The sequence below is a fragment of the Mustela lutreola genome, chromosome X, assembly GCF_030435805.1.
Source record: "Mustela lutreola isolate mMusLut2 chromosome X, mMusLut2.pri, whole genome shotgun sequence".
In the NCBI taxonomy this organism is placed as follows: Eukaryota; Metazoa; Chordata; class Mammalia; order Carnivora; family Mustelidae; genus Mustela; species Mustela lutreola.
In genome coordinates, this window is record NC_081308.1 from 131,716,372 (window position 1) to 131,729,130 (window position 12,759).

At 55.0% G+C, this 12,759-nt stretch overlaps 1 protein-coding gene across 1 annotated transcript; it reads left to right on the top strand.

Annotated features, from left to right (window-relative positions):
* Nucleotides 1-526: 526 nt before the first annotated feature.
* Nucleotides 527-12,734, top strand: LOC131821867 (long-wave-sensitive opsin 1). Its single transcript, XM_059158210.1, has 6 exons — nt 527-638; nt 4,596-4,892; nt 7,285-7,453; nt 8,657-8,822; nt 9,775-10,014; nt 12,429-12,734. The coding sequence occupies exons 1-6, from the start codon at nt 527-529 to the stop codon at nt 12,537-12,539; spliced, it is 1,095 nt and encodes a 364-aa protein (XP_059014193.1). The 3' UTR covers nt 12,540-12,734.
* The last annotated feature ends 25 nt before the right edge of the window (nt 12,735-12,759 follow it).

The following is a 12,759-nucleotide window of genomic DNA, read 5'->3' on the forward strand; positions in this document are numbered from 1 at the left end:
CAGCACAGCTTGCATCCACTTGAGTCCTCGAGATGGCCTGACCCTCAGGGGGCCCCCCTTCCAGGCCTCAGCACTGCACCTCCCAGGGCTCTGCGGCAAATCAGGCAGGGAAGGCAGGTCGAGGCTCTGGGCTGCTTCCTACCCCACGCCCCAATCTGGAGGTCTTGAAGCTTGAGTCCAGCTGACCTAAGAGCGAGTGCCAGACAGTAGGGAGGAAAGGGAGTGTGAACACGGGTGAGGGCCCACAGCAGCTCCCACAGCCACCTGCGCAAGCTGGGGGCTCCGAGTTGGGTTCCCAGAAAATCCTTCTGAGCCGCCCTTGCAGGCTCATCTTAGGAGCCAGGAGGCAAGGGGTGGGGGAGGAGGAGGTCTAAGTCCCAGGCCCAATTAAGAGATCAGGTGGGGAAGGGTTTGGGAGCTTTTAAGGTGAGGAAGCCTGGGCTGATCCCATGGGCGGGTATAAAGCGCCATGACCCCCAGGCAGCACCAGGGCTAGCAGGCACTGAGGACAGGGCTTTCTGGAGCCATGACCCAGCGGTGGGGCCCCCAAAGGCTTGCAGGTGGGCACCCGCAGCCCAGCTATGAGGACAGCACCCAGGCGAGCATCTTCACCTACACCAACAGCAATGTCACCCGAGGTGAGCGAGCAGGTGCTGTGAAGGCCGGGTCACACTGGCTGGAGCAGCCTTCCAGGGACACTGAGCCTTAGTGGCCACACAGAGGGCCACTGGCCACCCAGCCCCGTTGTGAGACTTCTCTTCCACACATCGTCCTCAGCCGAGATGGTCTTCTCGCTTAATCTTTATGATGACGTGAAATGGGGGGGGGGGGTGGGCCTTCTGATCATAAAAGGACACCACAATATGGAAGCGGCATTTTCAAACCACACAGACTTCCCAGACCTTTTGAGAATCCCTGTCCCAGGGACACCCTATTTCGCTGCGGTCCCAAGCTACTAACAAGCGCTCATTTCGTTCAGTTCTGGTGCGTCTGTCTGGATGCACTGCCCTGAGCTTCCTGGGGAAGAGGCTGGGTCTGCCTCGTTTTTGCATCTCCCGAAGCCAAAAGGAGGCAAACAGTGGGAGCGGGAGGCTGGGCAGCTGACCCGGAGGCGGGTGAGTGACTTCTCCAAGCTTAGGGTTCGAAGGGACAGCAGCAGTCATCTTGTCCAACAGTGCGCCCGGCGCCCGCAGCCTTTGGCTGCGCATTCTTGGGGAGGGGGCTCGCGTGGCTCCCAGGGCAGCTCTTCCGCTGCAGGGGCGGCATGAATTATGCCCCGGGAGTGGGCCAGTCCAAAAGCTTTGCATGCAAGCCCTGGAAAGAGCTGAGGACACCGGTGACCCCTAGCCCCTGGCCCCCCTTCCCCAGTCGCTCCTCCAAACCAAAGACCATCTGTTCCTTCGGGAATGTCTCACATGCCGTGGTGTCCAGAAGCCACACCAGCTCCTTGACAGCCAGGGTTCCCGGGCCAAACTAACTGAGACCCCCGGAGTTTGCTCTGACCCGATTGTCCACATCCTGTCATGTCCTCGGTGGACATGCAAACAGTGCTCTCCCCGGAGGACCCTAGGGCTTCACTGAGGCCTGAGGTTCCGTTTTGTCCTCCCCCCAAACTCAAGTACCAACTGAAGCGGAGGCCAGTGTGTAACACCCCCCACCCCGATTTCTGGAAGCAGGTCTGAGATATCACACCTTCAGCACCATTGTCACACCTAGAAAGTAACGTTGCCTTAGTATCATCCAATCTCCTAGTCGGTATTGAAAGAAAAGTCACACATTTTGTTCTCCCTTTGCCTGAGCCACGCTCAGATTGACCGCTCTGTTCTCATCCCCTTTGAATTTCAAGGCTCCCCTCTCCCTCCTTGTAACTGATTTGTCGAAGGAAGGGGGTCACTCGTCCCTGGGCTCGTCCACTTCAGACTTCGCCGGCGGTTCCCCACAGGTGGCTTTCCCCCACCTCGTTTGTCATTACATTGGTGCAAATTGGTAGTTGCTCGGAAGATCTGCTTGGAGGTCAGTTGGATCCGCTGGGTGTTTTGGCAACAGCTCTCCACTAGGACGGCGGCGGCCCTTTTCCTGGGGAGTTGGCAGCTGCTGTCATTTTGGTTCCTTTACCTCCCACGTGCATCCATAGCTATTTCCCTCTGGCAAAGAGGGAACAATGCCCTCATCGACTCTTGGGTTCCCCAGGGGCACAGTGTGTATAGCAAAGGCGAGAGAAATGCCCCTTCTTTCTTTTTATTGCTCCGATTCCAAAGTGATGATTTGGTTTCCCAGCAGAGCCAGCTGGGGTTGACCTCGGTGTCTCCTTTCCTCCCACTCGGAATCCTGTCCTCAAGGGCTTTGCCTGGAAGAATTAGAATATCATTTAATTACTCATTTGTTTGATCTCAAAGACACTCACAACGGTCTCAGAATAAGGACACCAACACTACCATCAACAATGTGATTACCCAAAACTTAGCTGTTGGACAGGTCTATTTATCTAGTGTCTTTCCAAGTCCTTTAGAATAATCTAATGTTCCAGTTCCAGTTCAAGTCCTTTAGAATACTCCCTTCCTATGTGATTATGCCTCTGAGTGGATATGCATTTAGTTTCTTTTGTTTTATTTTGGATTTTCTGGGATTGCTTTTAAAAAAAAAAAATGTTGTTTTTATTTTTATTTTTTAAGGATTTTATTTATTTATTTGACACAAAGAGGGAGGTCACAAGTAGGCAGAGAGAGACAGGGGGAAGCAGGCTCCCTGCTGAGCAGAGAGCCCGATGCGGGGCTCGATCCCACAACCCTGGGATCATGATCTGAGCCGAAGGCAGAGGCTTTAATCCACTGAGCCACCTGGGCACCTTAAAATTTAATGTTGTTTTTAAATTATGTAATAAAATACTTACAAGATTGCACATTAAAATCTAGAGAACAAGGTCTATTCAAGGAAATCTTGCTTCCTTGTCTGCTCCCCACACCTAATTCCCTCCCCGCAGAGTTTTCTTTAGAACCTGTTCTCCTGGTCAAAAAATTAAAAAAAAAAAAAAAAAGAACCTGTTCTCCTGTGAGTTCACTGTGATACCCATTTGTGTACGAAATTCTTTCTGTAGACGACCCTCCTCTGTCTTCCCACCTTCAGAGCCCTCCTCTCCCCTCCCCCACTGCACACTGCCCTGTCCCCTCTTGTCCCTGCCCTGCCCAATTTGGACTCCATGGGCTATCTGGGAAGGGTGCTCTGGCGGCCTCATTTTGAAATTATCCCCAAGCCAGAGTGTTCCAAACACCTCCTAGTTCCAGCTGCTGTTCTCAAACTGACCTGCTGTAGTTTCCGGGGACAGTGTGTTGGCAATTTGGTGGGGAATGGTCTCTGTTCCCCCGTCTATCAGCAACCCCATTGTTTCCCTCTGCTTCCTTCTGCACAGAGACTCGTACCACGCAGGCCTTTGGTACTCAGGGATCTGGTCCCAGGGAGCCATTGTTGCCGTGGGGTCCACTTGTGCTGGCGGGGGGAGCGAGATCTACCCCATTGCTCATAGCCAGGGGACCCAAGGAAGCCTTTTTCTTTTCTTTTTTTTACTAACATATAATGGATAGTTTGTTTCAGAGGTGCAGGTCTGGGATTCATCAGTCTTACACAATACACGGTGCTAAAACTGGTTTAAGTTGGGCTTTTGAAACACACCACGGAGTCGTCCTGGTAAACCTGGGGCTCCGCGTGGATGCTTTCCTAGGCGCTGCACGGCCCTGTTGGATGGTGGTGGGCACCAGCTTATAACCCCTTCCCCTATTCTGCCAAAAATGATGGTGGTGAAAAAGGTCCTTCCAAAACAGAGAGGTGCAGAGCTACTGTGTTGTAGTCAAGGGGAGCTAGCCCTTCTTTTCGATCGGTGTGCATTTCCTAGGGCCGCCTTGACCAAGGCCCCCACACCGAGTGGCTCAAACGAACAAAATCCCTTCCCTCACAGACCAGGGGGCCCGAAGTCCGAGATCCAGGTGTGGGCAGGCGTGGATCCTCCTGGCGGCTCTGAGGGACCGTCGGCTCTGGGCCTCTCCTCTAGTTTCTGGTGGTCACTGGCCATCAGTGGCGTTCCTGGGCTTGGGGAAACCTCACGTCGAGCTCTGTCCCCCTCCTCATGTGGCCTTCCCCTGCGTGCCCATCTCTGTATCCAAATGACCCCCTTTTAGAGGGACCCGGTCCCGTTGGCTCAGGGCCCCACCGTAACGACCTCATATAACTCGATGGCCTCTGGGTAGACCCTGTGTCCAGATAAGGTTACACTCGCACGTGCTGGCGGTCAGGACTCCGACATGTCTTTTTGGGGGGATACAATTCGACTCAAAACTCATTCATTCATTCTCCGAACACCGATTGTGTGCTGGCCCTGCGTGTGAGATGGAAAATGGGACGCGTGCATGGGTAGCTCTGATACCGGCTAGAAGGTCACAGAGGAGCGTGGAGACGGTGGTCCCGAGGGGCCAAGCTGCCTCTCAGCTCCCGGAGGACAAGCATCGCTCTGCCAAGGCAGAGAGGGCAGGGGAGGGCATAGCCGTGCCCCTGCCGTAATGCTGGTCCCCAGCTCCTGTCCCCACTCTGCACCTCCTGCCTTGCAGGCCCCTTCGAAGGCCCCAATTATCACATCGCTCCCAGGTGGGTGTACCACCTCACCAGCGCCTGGATGATCTTCGTGGTCTTTGCATCTGTTTTCACGAACGGGCTTGTGCTAGCAGCCACCATGAGGTTCAAGAAGTTGCGTCACCCCCTGAACTGGATCCTGGTGAACTTGGCAGTCGCTGACCTAGCAGAGACCATCATTGCCAGCACCATCAGCGTCGTGAACCAGATCTATGGCTACTTCGTGCTGGGCCACCCTCTGTGTGTCGTGGAGGGCTACACTGTCTCCTTGTGTGGTAAGCCAGGCTCGGGGTCCGCTCTGTGTAAAGGACACACTCATGCAGCAACCCCGGGGGTGTGCCCAGGGTACATATTTGAAGGGAGACGAACCTGCAGGGTGAACTGAGCTGGGATCATTATGGGGTGGGATGGTTCCCTTCCAGCAAGCAGGCCTCCCAAGTGCCTACCCTGAGACGGGCTTGTTTGTGCGGCTGGCATGGGAGGAGACAGCTACAGCTCCAGACAATCCCAGAATCGTGTGGGAGGGAAGGGCTCTGGTCACGGCAAACAGAACTTGTGCTCAGGTCAGAGACATGTGCCCTTTAGCTCACCTGTGCCAGCTTTCTCCAGGGAAGGAAGCACGTCCCATTCGAGCTCTTGGGATATTGGAACTAGATCCCAGATCCCCTTCCCCACCCCCAACGCTAACACCTCTGTGGGCCTTGGCTCTGTCCGGGTCGACATCCGACATCCGCAAAGAAGAGACCACGTGCTGGGCGCAAGAGTATAGGGACCCCGCTGGGAGGTCGTTCCAAGTCCTGGCAAGAGGGGTCGCTATCCCAGTTGTGATCACATGGCACCATCAGTTCTCTCAGAGGAGCTGGAGGAGACAATGGAGGGCCTGAATCTTAAGTCAGCCAGACAAGCAGGGAGCTGGGGCGAGACAGGAAGGAGAGCCCGGGGCCGCCGGCACGTGACAGAAGGAGGGGTGCGGAGGCTAGAGCGGGGGCTGGGCCTGCACACGTGGGGGTCCGGGCGGGGGGCTGCCATGAGGCCGGGTTTCTTTCTCTGGGGCCCACAAGGAACAGGAGGACAGGCAGGCCTGCTGAGGCTGAGATCCCCTCCGGGAGCTCTTGTGCCAGACCCCCATGAAAGAATGGAGGCCTGAGGGTTGCAGCTCGGTGCCCATCCAAGAAAACAGAGAGCCTAAGGGCCACGGGGCTTGGCACATGCAGCCCTGTGTCTCCGGGCCCCCGGCTGTCACACCAGCTCTTCTGTCTGAGAAGCTTCCCAGAACCATGGTCATCATTCCTGGGTCCTTGGTTCCCACATCCATCTTGGGTTTGCCTAATTGCTACATAAACTGATCTGCAGTCCGCATTCCGAGGAGGTGGAGATTAGAAGAGAAAACAAAGACACAGGACGGCAAGGGCCTGGGGAAGGGGGGGGGGGAGGGGTCCCTGGCCCCAGACTTGAATCCTTCACGCCGTGAATGCCACTGAATTAGGTTACCACACCACGCCTCCATTTTCCCATCTGTAAAATGGGGGCAGGACTTGGGGGCGAAGAGAAGCTCACAGTGCAGGGGTGGACGCTGTCCCCCTGTATCGAACTGCCTCTCATTACGGATGACAGCCCAGCACTCTCCCAAAGGTACAGACGGGGCTGCCCAGGGAAGGTGAAGCAGAGAAAAATCCATCCCCAGTTCCAAGTGCTCAGTGCACCTTTATCTCCACTTGGATCGGTCTCTGGTTCTGTCAGGAGTCCCCACTCGCTTCTGTCTCTGACTGAGGTCTGTTTTCGAGTCACAGAGGTGCCGAGGAGCCTGGGGACCCCTCCTCAGGAGAATGTTTACCAACGCGCGCAACAAGATGCATAGGATTACAAAGGAATCCAGTGATATTGAAATATAATCATCAAAGTATCAAATATTGATTAGTGGCATAGTCCTTCATTAAAATTATTAGCAAATGTATTATTTAGAAGTATGAATGATACCATTCTTTATTAAAGTACCAGATAACTGGATCTGGCCGGACAGCCCCTGCGATTGCCAAGTGGAAAGGAATGTAGTGATATTGGGAAATGTGTGCCGCCTCTGGAGAGTGACCAAGTCCCAGGCATTGCTGATGACGCGGTGCTAATAACGGAAGGAAATGCCCAGTGTCTGCTAGAGGTTGCCGCAAACAACGCTGTCTTTTTTCCTGCCCCAGTTCGTGGAGCCCTGAATGCTGCCCACAGACGTCCAGCGTGTAAGCAGGACAGAAGACACCATCTCCACCTGCCAGGTGGTGGGCAGTGGTGGGAGATCTGGGAGCCTAAACAAATGTGCAGAGTGGCAGAAAGGGCACAGGTCGCTGGACATGTCGTGTTTCCTTGCCCTTGGCCGGGACCACAGCACCTCAGTGCAGTCACGTGGGTGTGTCTGTGGCCATCGGGAGGGGCATCGGCGTCCGAAGAAGGGCTGGTGGCCAACGGGAAAAGAGCTAGGAAGCGGGGTGGCACTGGTCCGAGAGGGAAGAATGGGGAAAGGGAGGTGTCAGAGAAGTTGAGCAAGACACCCACTGCCCCCCGGACCCAAATACACTTCTGGGGAAAATTTGGTGTTGCAGGTAGGTGTCGGCTGGTCTGGATGGAAGGAGGGACTTTGGAGGCTCAAAGCCCTCATCTGCCTTCTGTCCCCTGCAGGGATCACGGGTCTCTGGTCCTTGGCCATCATTTCCTGGGAGAGGTGGATGGTAGTCTGCAAGCCCTTCGGCAACGTGAGGTTTGATGCCAAACTAGCCATCGCAGGCATTGCCTTTTCCTGGATCTGGGCTGCTGTGTGGACAGCCCCACCCATCTTTGGCTGGAGCAGGTGAGCTCGCTGGGAAGGCAGCTGCTTCAGGGCACAGGGTGAAGGACGGTGGGGGAGGGGCAGACTGCCGATTCCCTCTGGGAACTTGGGGCAAATTGCTTCCTGTTTCTGGGCCTCTGTGATCCCATGAGTAAAGCAAGGATGGACCCAGCTCTCCCTGGGACCCCTCTGAGGGTGCAGTGTCTACAAATGTATAAATCTGTCTGCCTGTGGTCTCAGAGGTTCTGGAAAGGTCTGTTTCCCCCAAGCGTGAACCGCTTGTGGGAGCACACAGAGAAAGGCAATGAGTTCGAGCCCTGGGAGGATCTGTAAGTAAAAGCAGGGCCCCTTAAACCACTCTGCCCCAGGCCTCTTCCTCAAACATTCCAAGGAGCCTCCCTTTCAGAGGCTTGCTTGGGTTGTCTGTATAGCTGGGCCTGTAGGTCATTGGTGTGTTGGCCGGGCCGTTTCTTTGGGGGCTCAGATGTTATGAGTACTTTACCACAATAAAAAAAAAGGGGGGGGGGTAGAGGTGCCTGGGTGGCTCAGTGGGTTAAAGCCTCTGCCTTCGGCTCAGGTCATGATCCCAGGGTCGTGGGATTGAGCCCCGCATGGGGCTCTCTGCTCAGCAGAGAGCCTGCTTCTCCCTCTCTCTCTGCCTGCTTCTCTGCCTACTTGTGATCTCTGTCAAATAAGTAAATAAAATCTTTAAAAAAAAAAAGAAGGGGTTATGAGACCTAGAACTGGACAAAGGTTTACCAAAATCCTACCCACAGGTTTCCTTTGGGGGCGATGAAGGTGCTGGAGAACTAGATAGAGGCGGTGATTCACAACACTGTGAATGTACCAGACACCACTGAACTGCTCGCTTCAAGAATGGTTCATTCATGTCATGTGAATTTGACCATAATTTTTGAAACCAAACAATCCAGGGGCGCCTGCCTGGCTCAGTCCGTTGAGCAGCCGACTCTCGGTTTTGGCTCAGGTCGTGGTCTCAGGCTCCCGGGATGGAACCCCGTGTTCCCCCTGCTATGAGCAGGGAGCTGCTTTAAGGATTCCATCTCCCTCTCCCTCTGCCCCTCCCCCCTCTCTAAAATAAATGGATGGAACTTTAAAAAAGCAAAACCCAGCCATCTTGCCACCCAGGTCGGTGGCGCGCCTGGCCTGAGGGGTTCCCAGGCCACCCTGCCTGCATCAGGACAGGCTGCCAGCCCTTCTCTGCAGGTACTGGCCCCATGGCCTGAAGACGTCGTGCGGCCCAGACGTGTTCAGTGGCAGCTCGTACCCAGGGGTGCAGTCCTACATGATCGTCCTGATGATCACGTGCTGTATCATCCCACTCAGCGTCATCATCCTCTGCTACCTCCAAGTGTGGCTGGCCATCCGCGCAGTAAGCCCCCAAACCCTCTAGGCTTCCCCGCACCCACCCCCCTGGCCTGGCAGGATCCTGAGGGCCAGAGAGCTTAGGGCTGGCACAGAGGATCACCCAGTCCTCTCTCCTGCCCTCAAACCACACAGGAGCCCTGCAGTTCCTTGGGAGCAGCCCCTGCAGCCCGGACTCCCTTATCCTTGCCCCTGCGAGATGGGCGGGAACAGCCCCCCTTCACGTGGGGTCCAATAAGGGAGCAGAGCTGCCTTTCCTCCCTGACCCAGGATGGTTCCCCTCTGGGGGGGGGGGAAGCCGGCCTTCCCCGGGGAGTCCCGTGCAGCCAGCTGTATCCACAAGCAAAACATGTATTCATAAGGTCTTTCTAGAGTGAAGGCCACAAGCTCCCTGCCTTCAGCCTGTGATGTGCCCCTGCCCCGCTTGCCCGCCCCCAGCCCCACTGGCAGGTGGGGATCAGAGGCAACCTAGCTGCCTCCCGCAGGAATCCAGCCATGGCTTGAACCGTGTTAGCTCTGGGCTGTGTCCTTGCCCACCGCAGGCAGTGTCCAGCCTCTGGGTCTCCTCACGCTCAGCCCGTCAGACCTGAGCACTGGAGGGGACACACTGGTAAGGGACCGCGTGAGGCTAAGAATGGCCTCCTTGGCTCCTTCCCAAACTCCTTTTGTGTGGCTTGGCCCTAATCCCCAGGGCCAGCTGTGTGCCGCCTCCAAGCCTCCCTCAAGGCCAGCCCTGTCCGGCCTAAGCCCGGCTGCGGCCTTCCTCAGGTGAGAGCTGGCTGCTGATCGGCACGGGGGGGGGGGGCCCATCGCCCTCTCTCCATCACTCCCCATCCCGGTGCTGACTCCTTGACTCACGGCCCAACAACAGCCACAGAGTCCCCGGGCTGCGGTGGGGGGATAGGAGCCCAGAGGGACTCCACTCCCCAGGTCCAGGCATGAATCTCTGTCTCCCCCAGGTGGCAAAGCAGCAAAAAGAATCTGAGTCCACCCAGAAGGCGGAGAAGGAGGTGACGCGCATGGTGGTGGTCATGATCTTTGCGTACTGTGTCTGCTGGGGGCCCTACACGTTCTTTGCATGCTTCGCCGCTGCCCATCCTGGCTACGCCTTCCACCCCTTGGTGGCTGCCCTGCCAGCCTACTTCGCCAAAAGTGCCACTATCTACAACCCCATAATCTATGTCTTTATGAACCGGCAGGTAAGTCACATCGTCGGCAGGACAAGCTAGAAATTGACTGCAGAAAAGCCCAGGGAGGGCCCCCACCTGGAATCATGTCTGGGGGACCCTGTTAATGACATCTAGGACAACAACCAGGGAAAGCTCAGCTAAGTCCCCGCTCTGGATTCTTCCAGGGTCTCGACCCAAGGGTGGCCGCCACAGGGCATCCTGTATGCTGCAACCGTCCCCTTCTGTTGGCCGTAGGGCCATCCTGGAGCTCGAACACGCAGGGAATGCCTGAATACGTTTACCCTGCCTGTGCCCGTTTTGCCTTTATAAGCACAACTCTCCTCTTGATTGTCATCTATCTGTCCGTCTTGAAAGCCTTCAAGAGGCCCTGCTTGGCTGTACTGACATGTGGCTTGGGTGACTTTATGGTTTAGTTCAGGGGAACATGCTGTGCCTGCCCAAGGCCTCGGCACACGGCGGCCACCAGGGGCTGGCACGTGGAGCCTCAGCAGTGAACCGCCCAGGACCCCTAGACCTCACGGTGGGTTACAGGGGACAACTGAGGCTCTGCGCCTTCTGAGTACGGTTTGCCCCATTCTTCCTTGAATCCATCAGATCTACTTCATTAAGGCACAGCTATGGGTGTGTGACTTGACGGTGACCAGAAAGGTCCATGGGCCAGAAACCACCCTCAAGGAGGTCTTGCATTCCACCAGACCCAACTCCCATTCCTCCCAAATGGCTCTTCTCTGTTCCTCCACTTCATGGTTGGGCCATGGCTCCACGCCCTCTGACCTGGCCCTGACTCCCTGTAGAGTTCATTGAGCACACACTCCTTGGGTCATGTTCAAATATTAAGTAGGACCAGTGCTGGAGTTGATTCCCCAGGACTCCACTGCTGGCCCCTCAATACCTCGAGTGTAGCTCTAGCCCTGACTCCTGTTTCCTGGCTTTCCCGAGGGTCTCTTGTTAAGTCTGGCTTTTGTTTATGAAAGCCTAGGCCATCTCGACTTGTACCGTGTTTGCTTGAGTCTTTCCGTCCTCCCCTTCCAGAACTCCCTCTCCTAGGCCAGACTTCTGCACTTCTGGACCCCTCCAGGCTTTCAAACTTTGCTTTCACCCTTTCCACATTGTCATCTCTTGCTGCTGCATTCAGAGAGAGTTTTCTGTAATGGTGCTCCATGGGACGGAGAACGTTCCTCTTTTTCTCCACTGCTGACCACCCCCCTGGGACACAGTCTGGCGCCGAGTGGGTACTCAGGAGGTGGATGTCGAATGAATTCCTCAGCTAAATGAATTCCGCTATTTGGCCCATTTCTTGTGTTATTGATTTCAGTAACTGTGTGTTTTCTTTGTGAGAGTTTTGATCTTGGAGGGAGCTGGAGGTAGCCAAGAATAAGCCTGGAATGTACAGGAGATGCCTCTGATCTGCATTCTCAAGGCACTGTGGTTAGCTCAGTGATGACATGAGACTTAATCTGAGAAATGAATACATTCCAGATCTCTTTATGGCCAAGCAGCAAAGATGGCGGCCCTCCTGATGCTGGAAGATTCTCATGGTTAAAGACATGAGATAGCGGCTAGACTGTTATCAGCCTAGTTCTGTGTGTCCTCAAAGCGGATGGAATGGAAACGAGATGACAATCGCATGCCTTTTCACTGAAATGGCTCCGAGTCTCTTCCCAGACATTCTGGAGGCAGGTCATCCTATGCAGGGGCCCCTTAGCTGGCATCATCGTTGGTTTCTGTACCAGCTTCCTGAGGCTCCCGTAACAAAGTGTCACACACTGGAGGGCTTAAACCAGCAGAACTCTTTTCTCACCCAGTTCTGAAGGCCGGAAGTCTGAGGTCAAGGTGTGGGCAAGGTTGGTTCCTTTTGAGGGCTCTGAGGGTGACCCTGGCTTCTGGCGGTGGCCAGTAACACTTGGTGCTCCTTGGCCTGTAGACAAGCCACCCTGATCTCTGCCTTCACCTCCACGTGACCTTCTCTCTGAGTCTGTGTCTAAATTCCCTTCTTCTAATGACGCTAGTCATTGGATTAGGGCCCACTTTACTCTAGCATGACCTCATGGTAATGTACATCTTAATCACATCTACAAGGATTCTATTTCCAAATAAGGTCATGTTCACAGGCTCTGGTTAGGACTCGAACATAGCTCTGGGACATGGGGAGCAGAGTCACAATCTGACCCGTGACAGTCACCGTCAGACTCTAAATTAAATGACTCAGATGAACGAACAGGCAGGAGTAGACCATCGCCACATGTAAGTGACAGCCTCGGGCTCCTCTACTCTCCGTACAGGGTTCGGAATAGTGGAAGAGAGGGTGTTCAGTCATCCAGGTGACCCTTATTGAACACCTTCCTCAGAATTCCCCAAGAATGACTTTTAGCAGAGTACATGGCTCTTTCTGCTCTGTTGAGTAACACTTTCTGTCCTGCCAGTTTCGAAACTGCATCTTGCAGCTTTTTGGGAAGAAGGTGGACGATAGCTCTGAACTCTCCAGCGCCTCCAAGACAGAGGCCTCGTCTGTGTCTTCAGTGTCACCTGCATGAGTGTCTCCCAGCCATGACAACAACAAGGTCTGCTCCCACCAGGAAACATAACCCCTGCCCCCACACCAGCACTTTCGCTGCCACCCCCTCCGCCACCCCTTCTTCTCTATCCCTGTGAAAGGAATGTAGTTTCTCTTTGCCAAAAGCAACAAAGTCATAGAGGCCACCACTGCAGCCTGGGGACACCGGAGCCTCTGAGGGTCTGGTCACTGGGTCACAA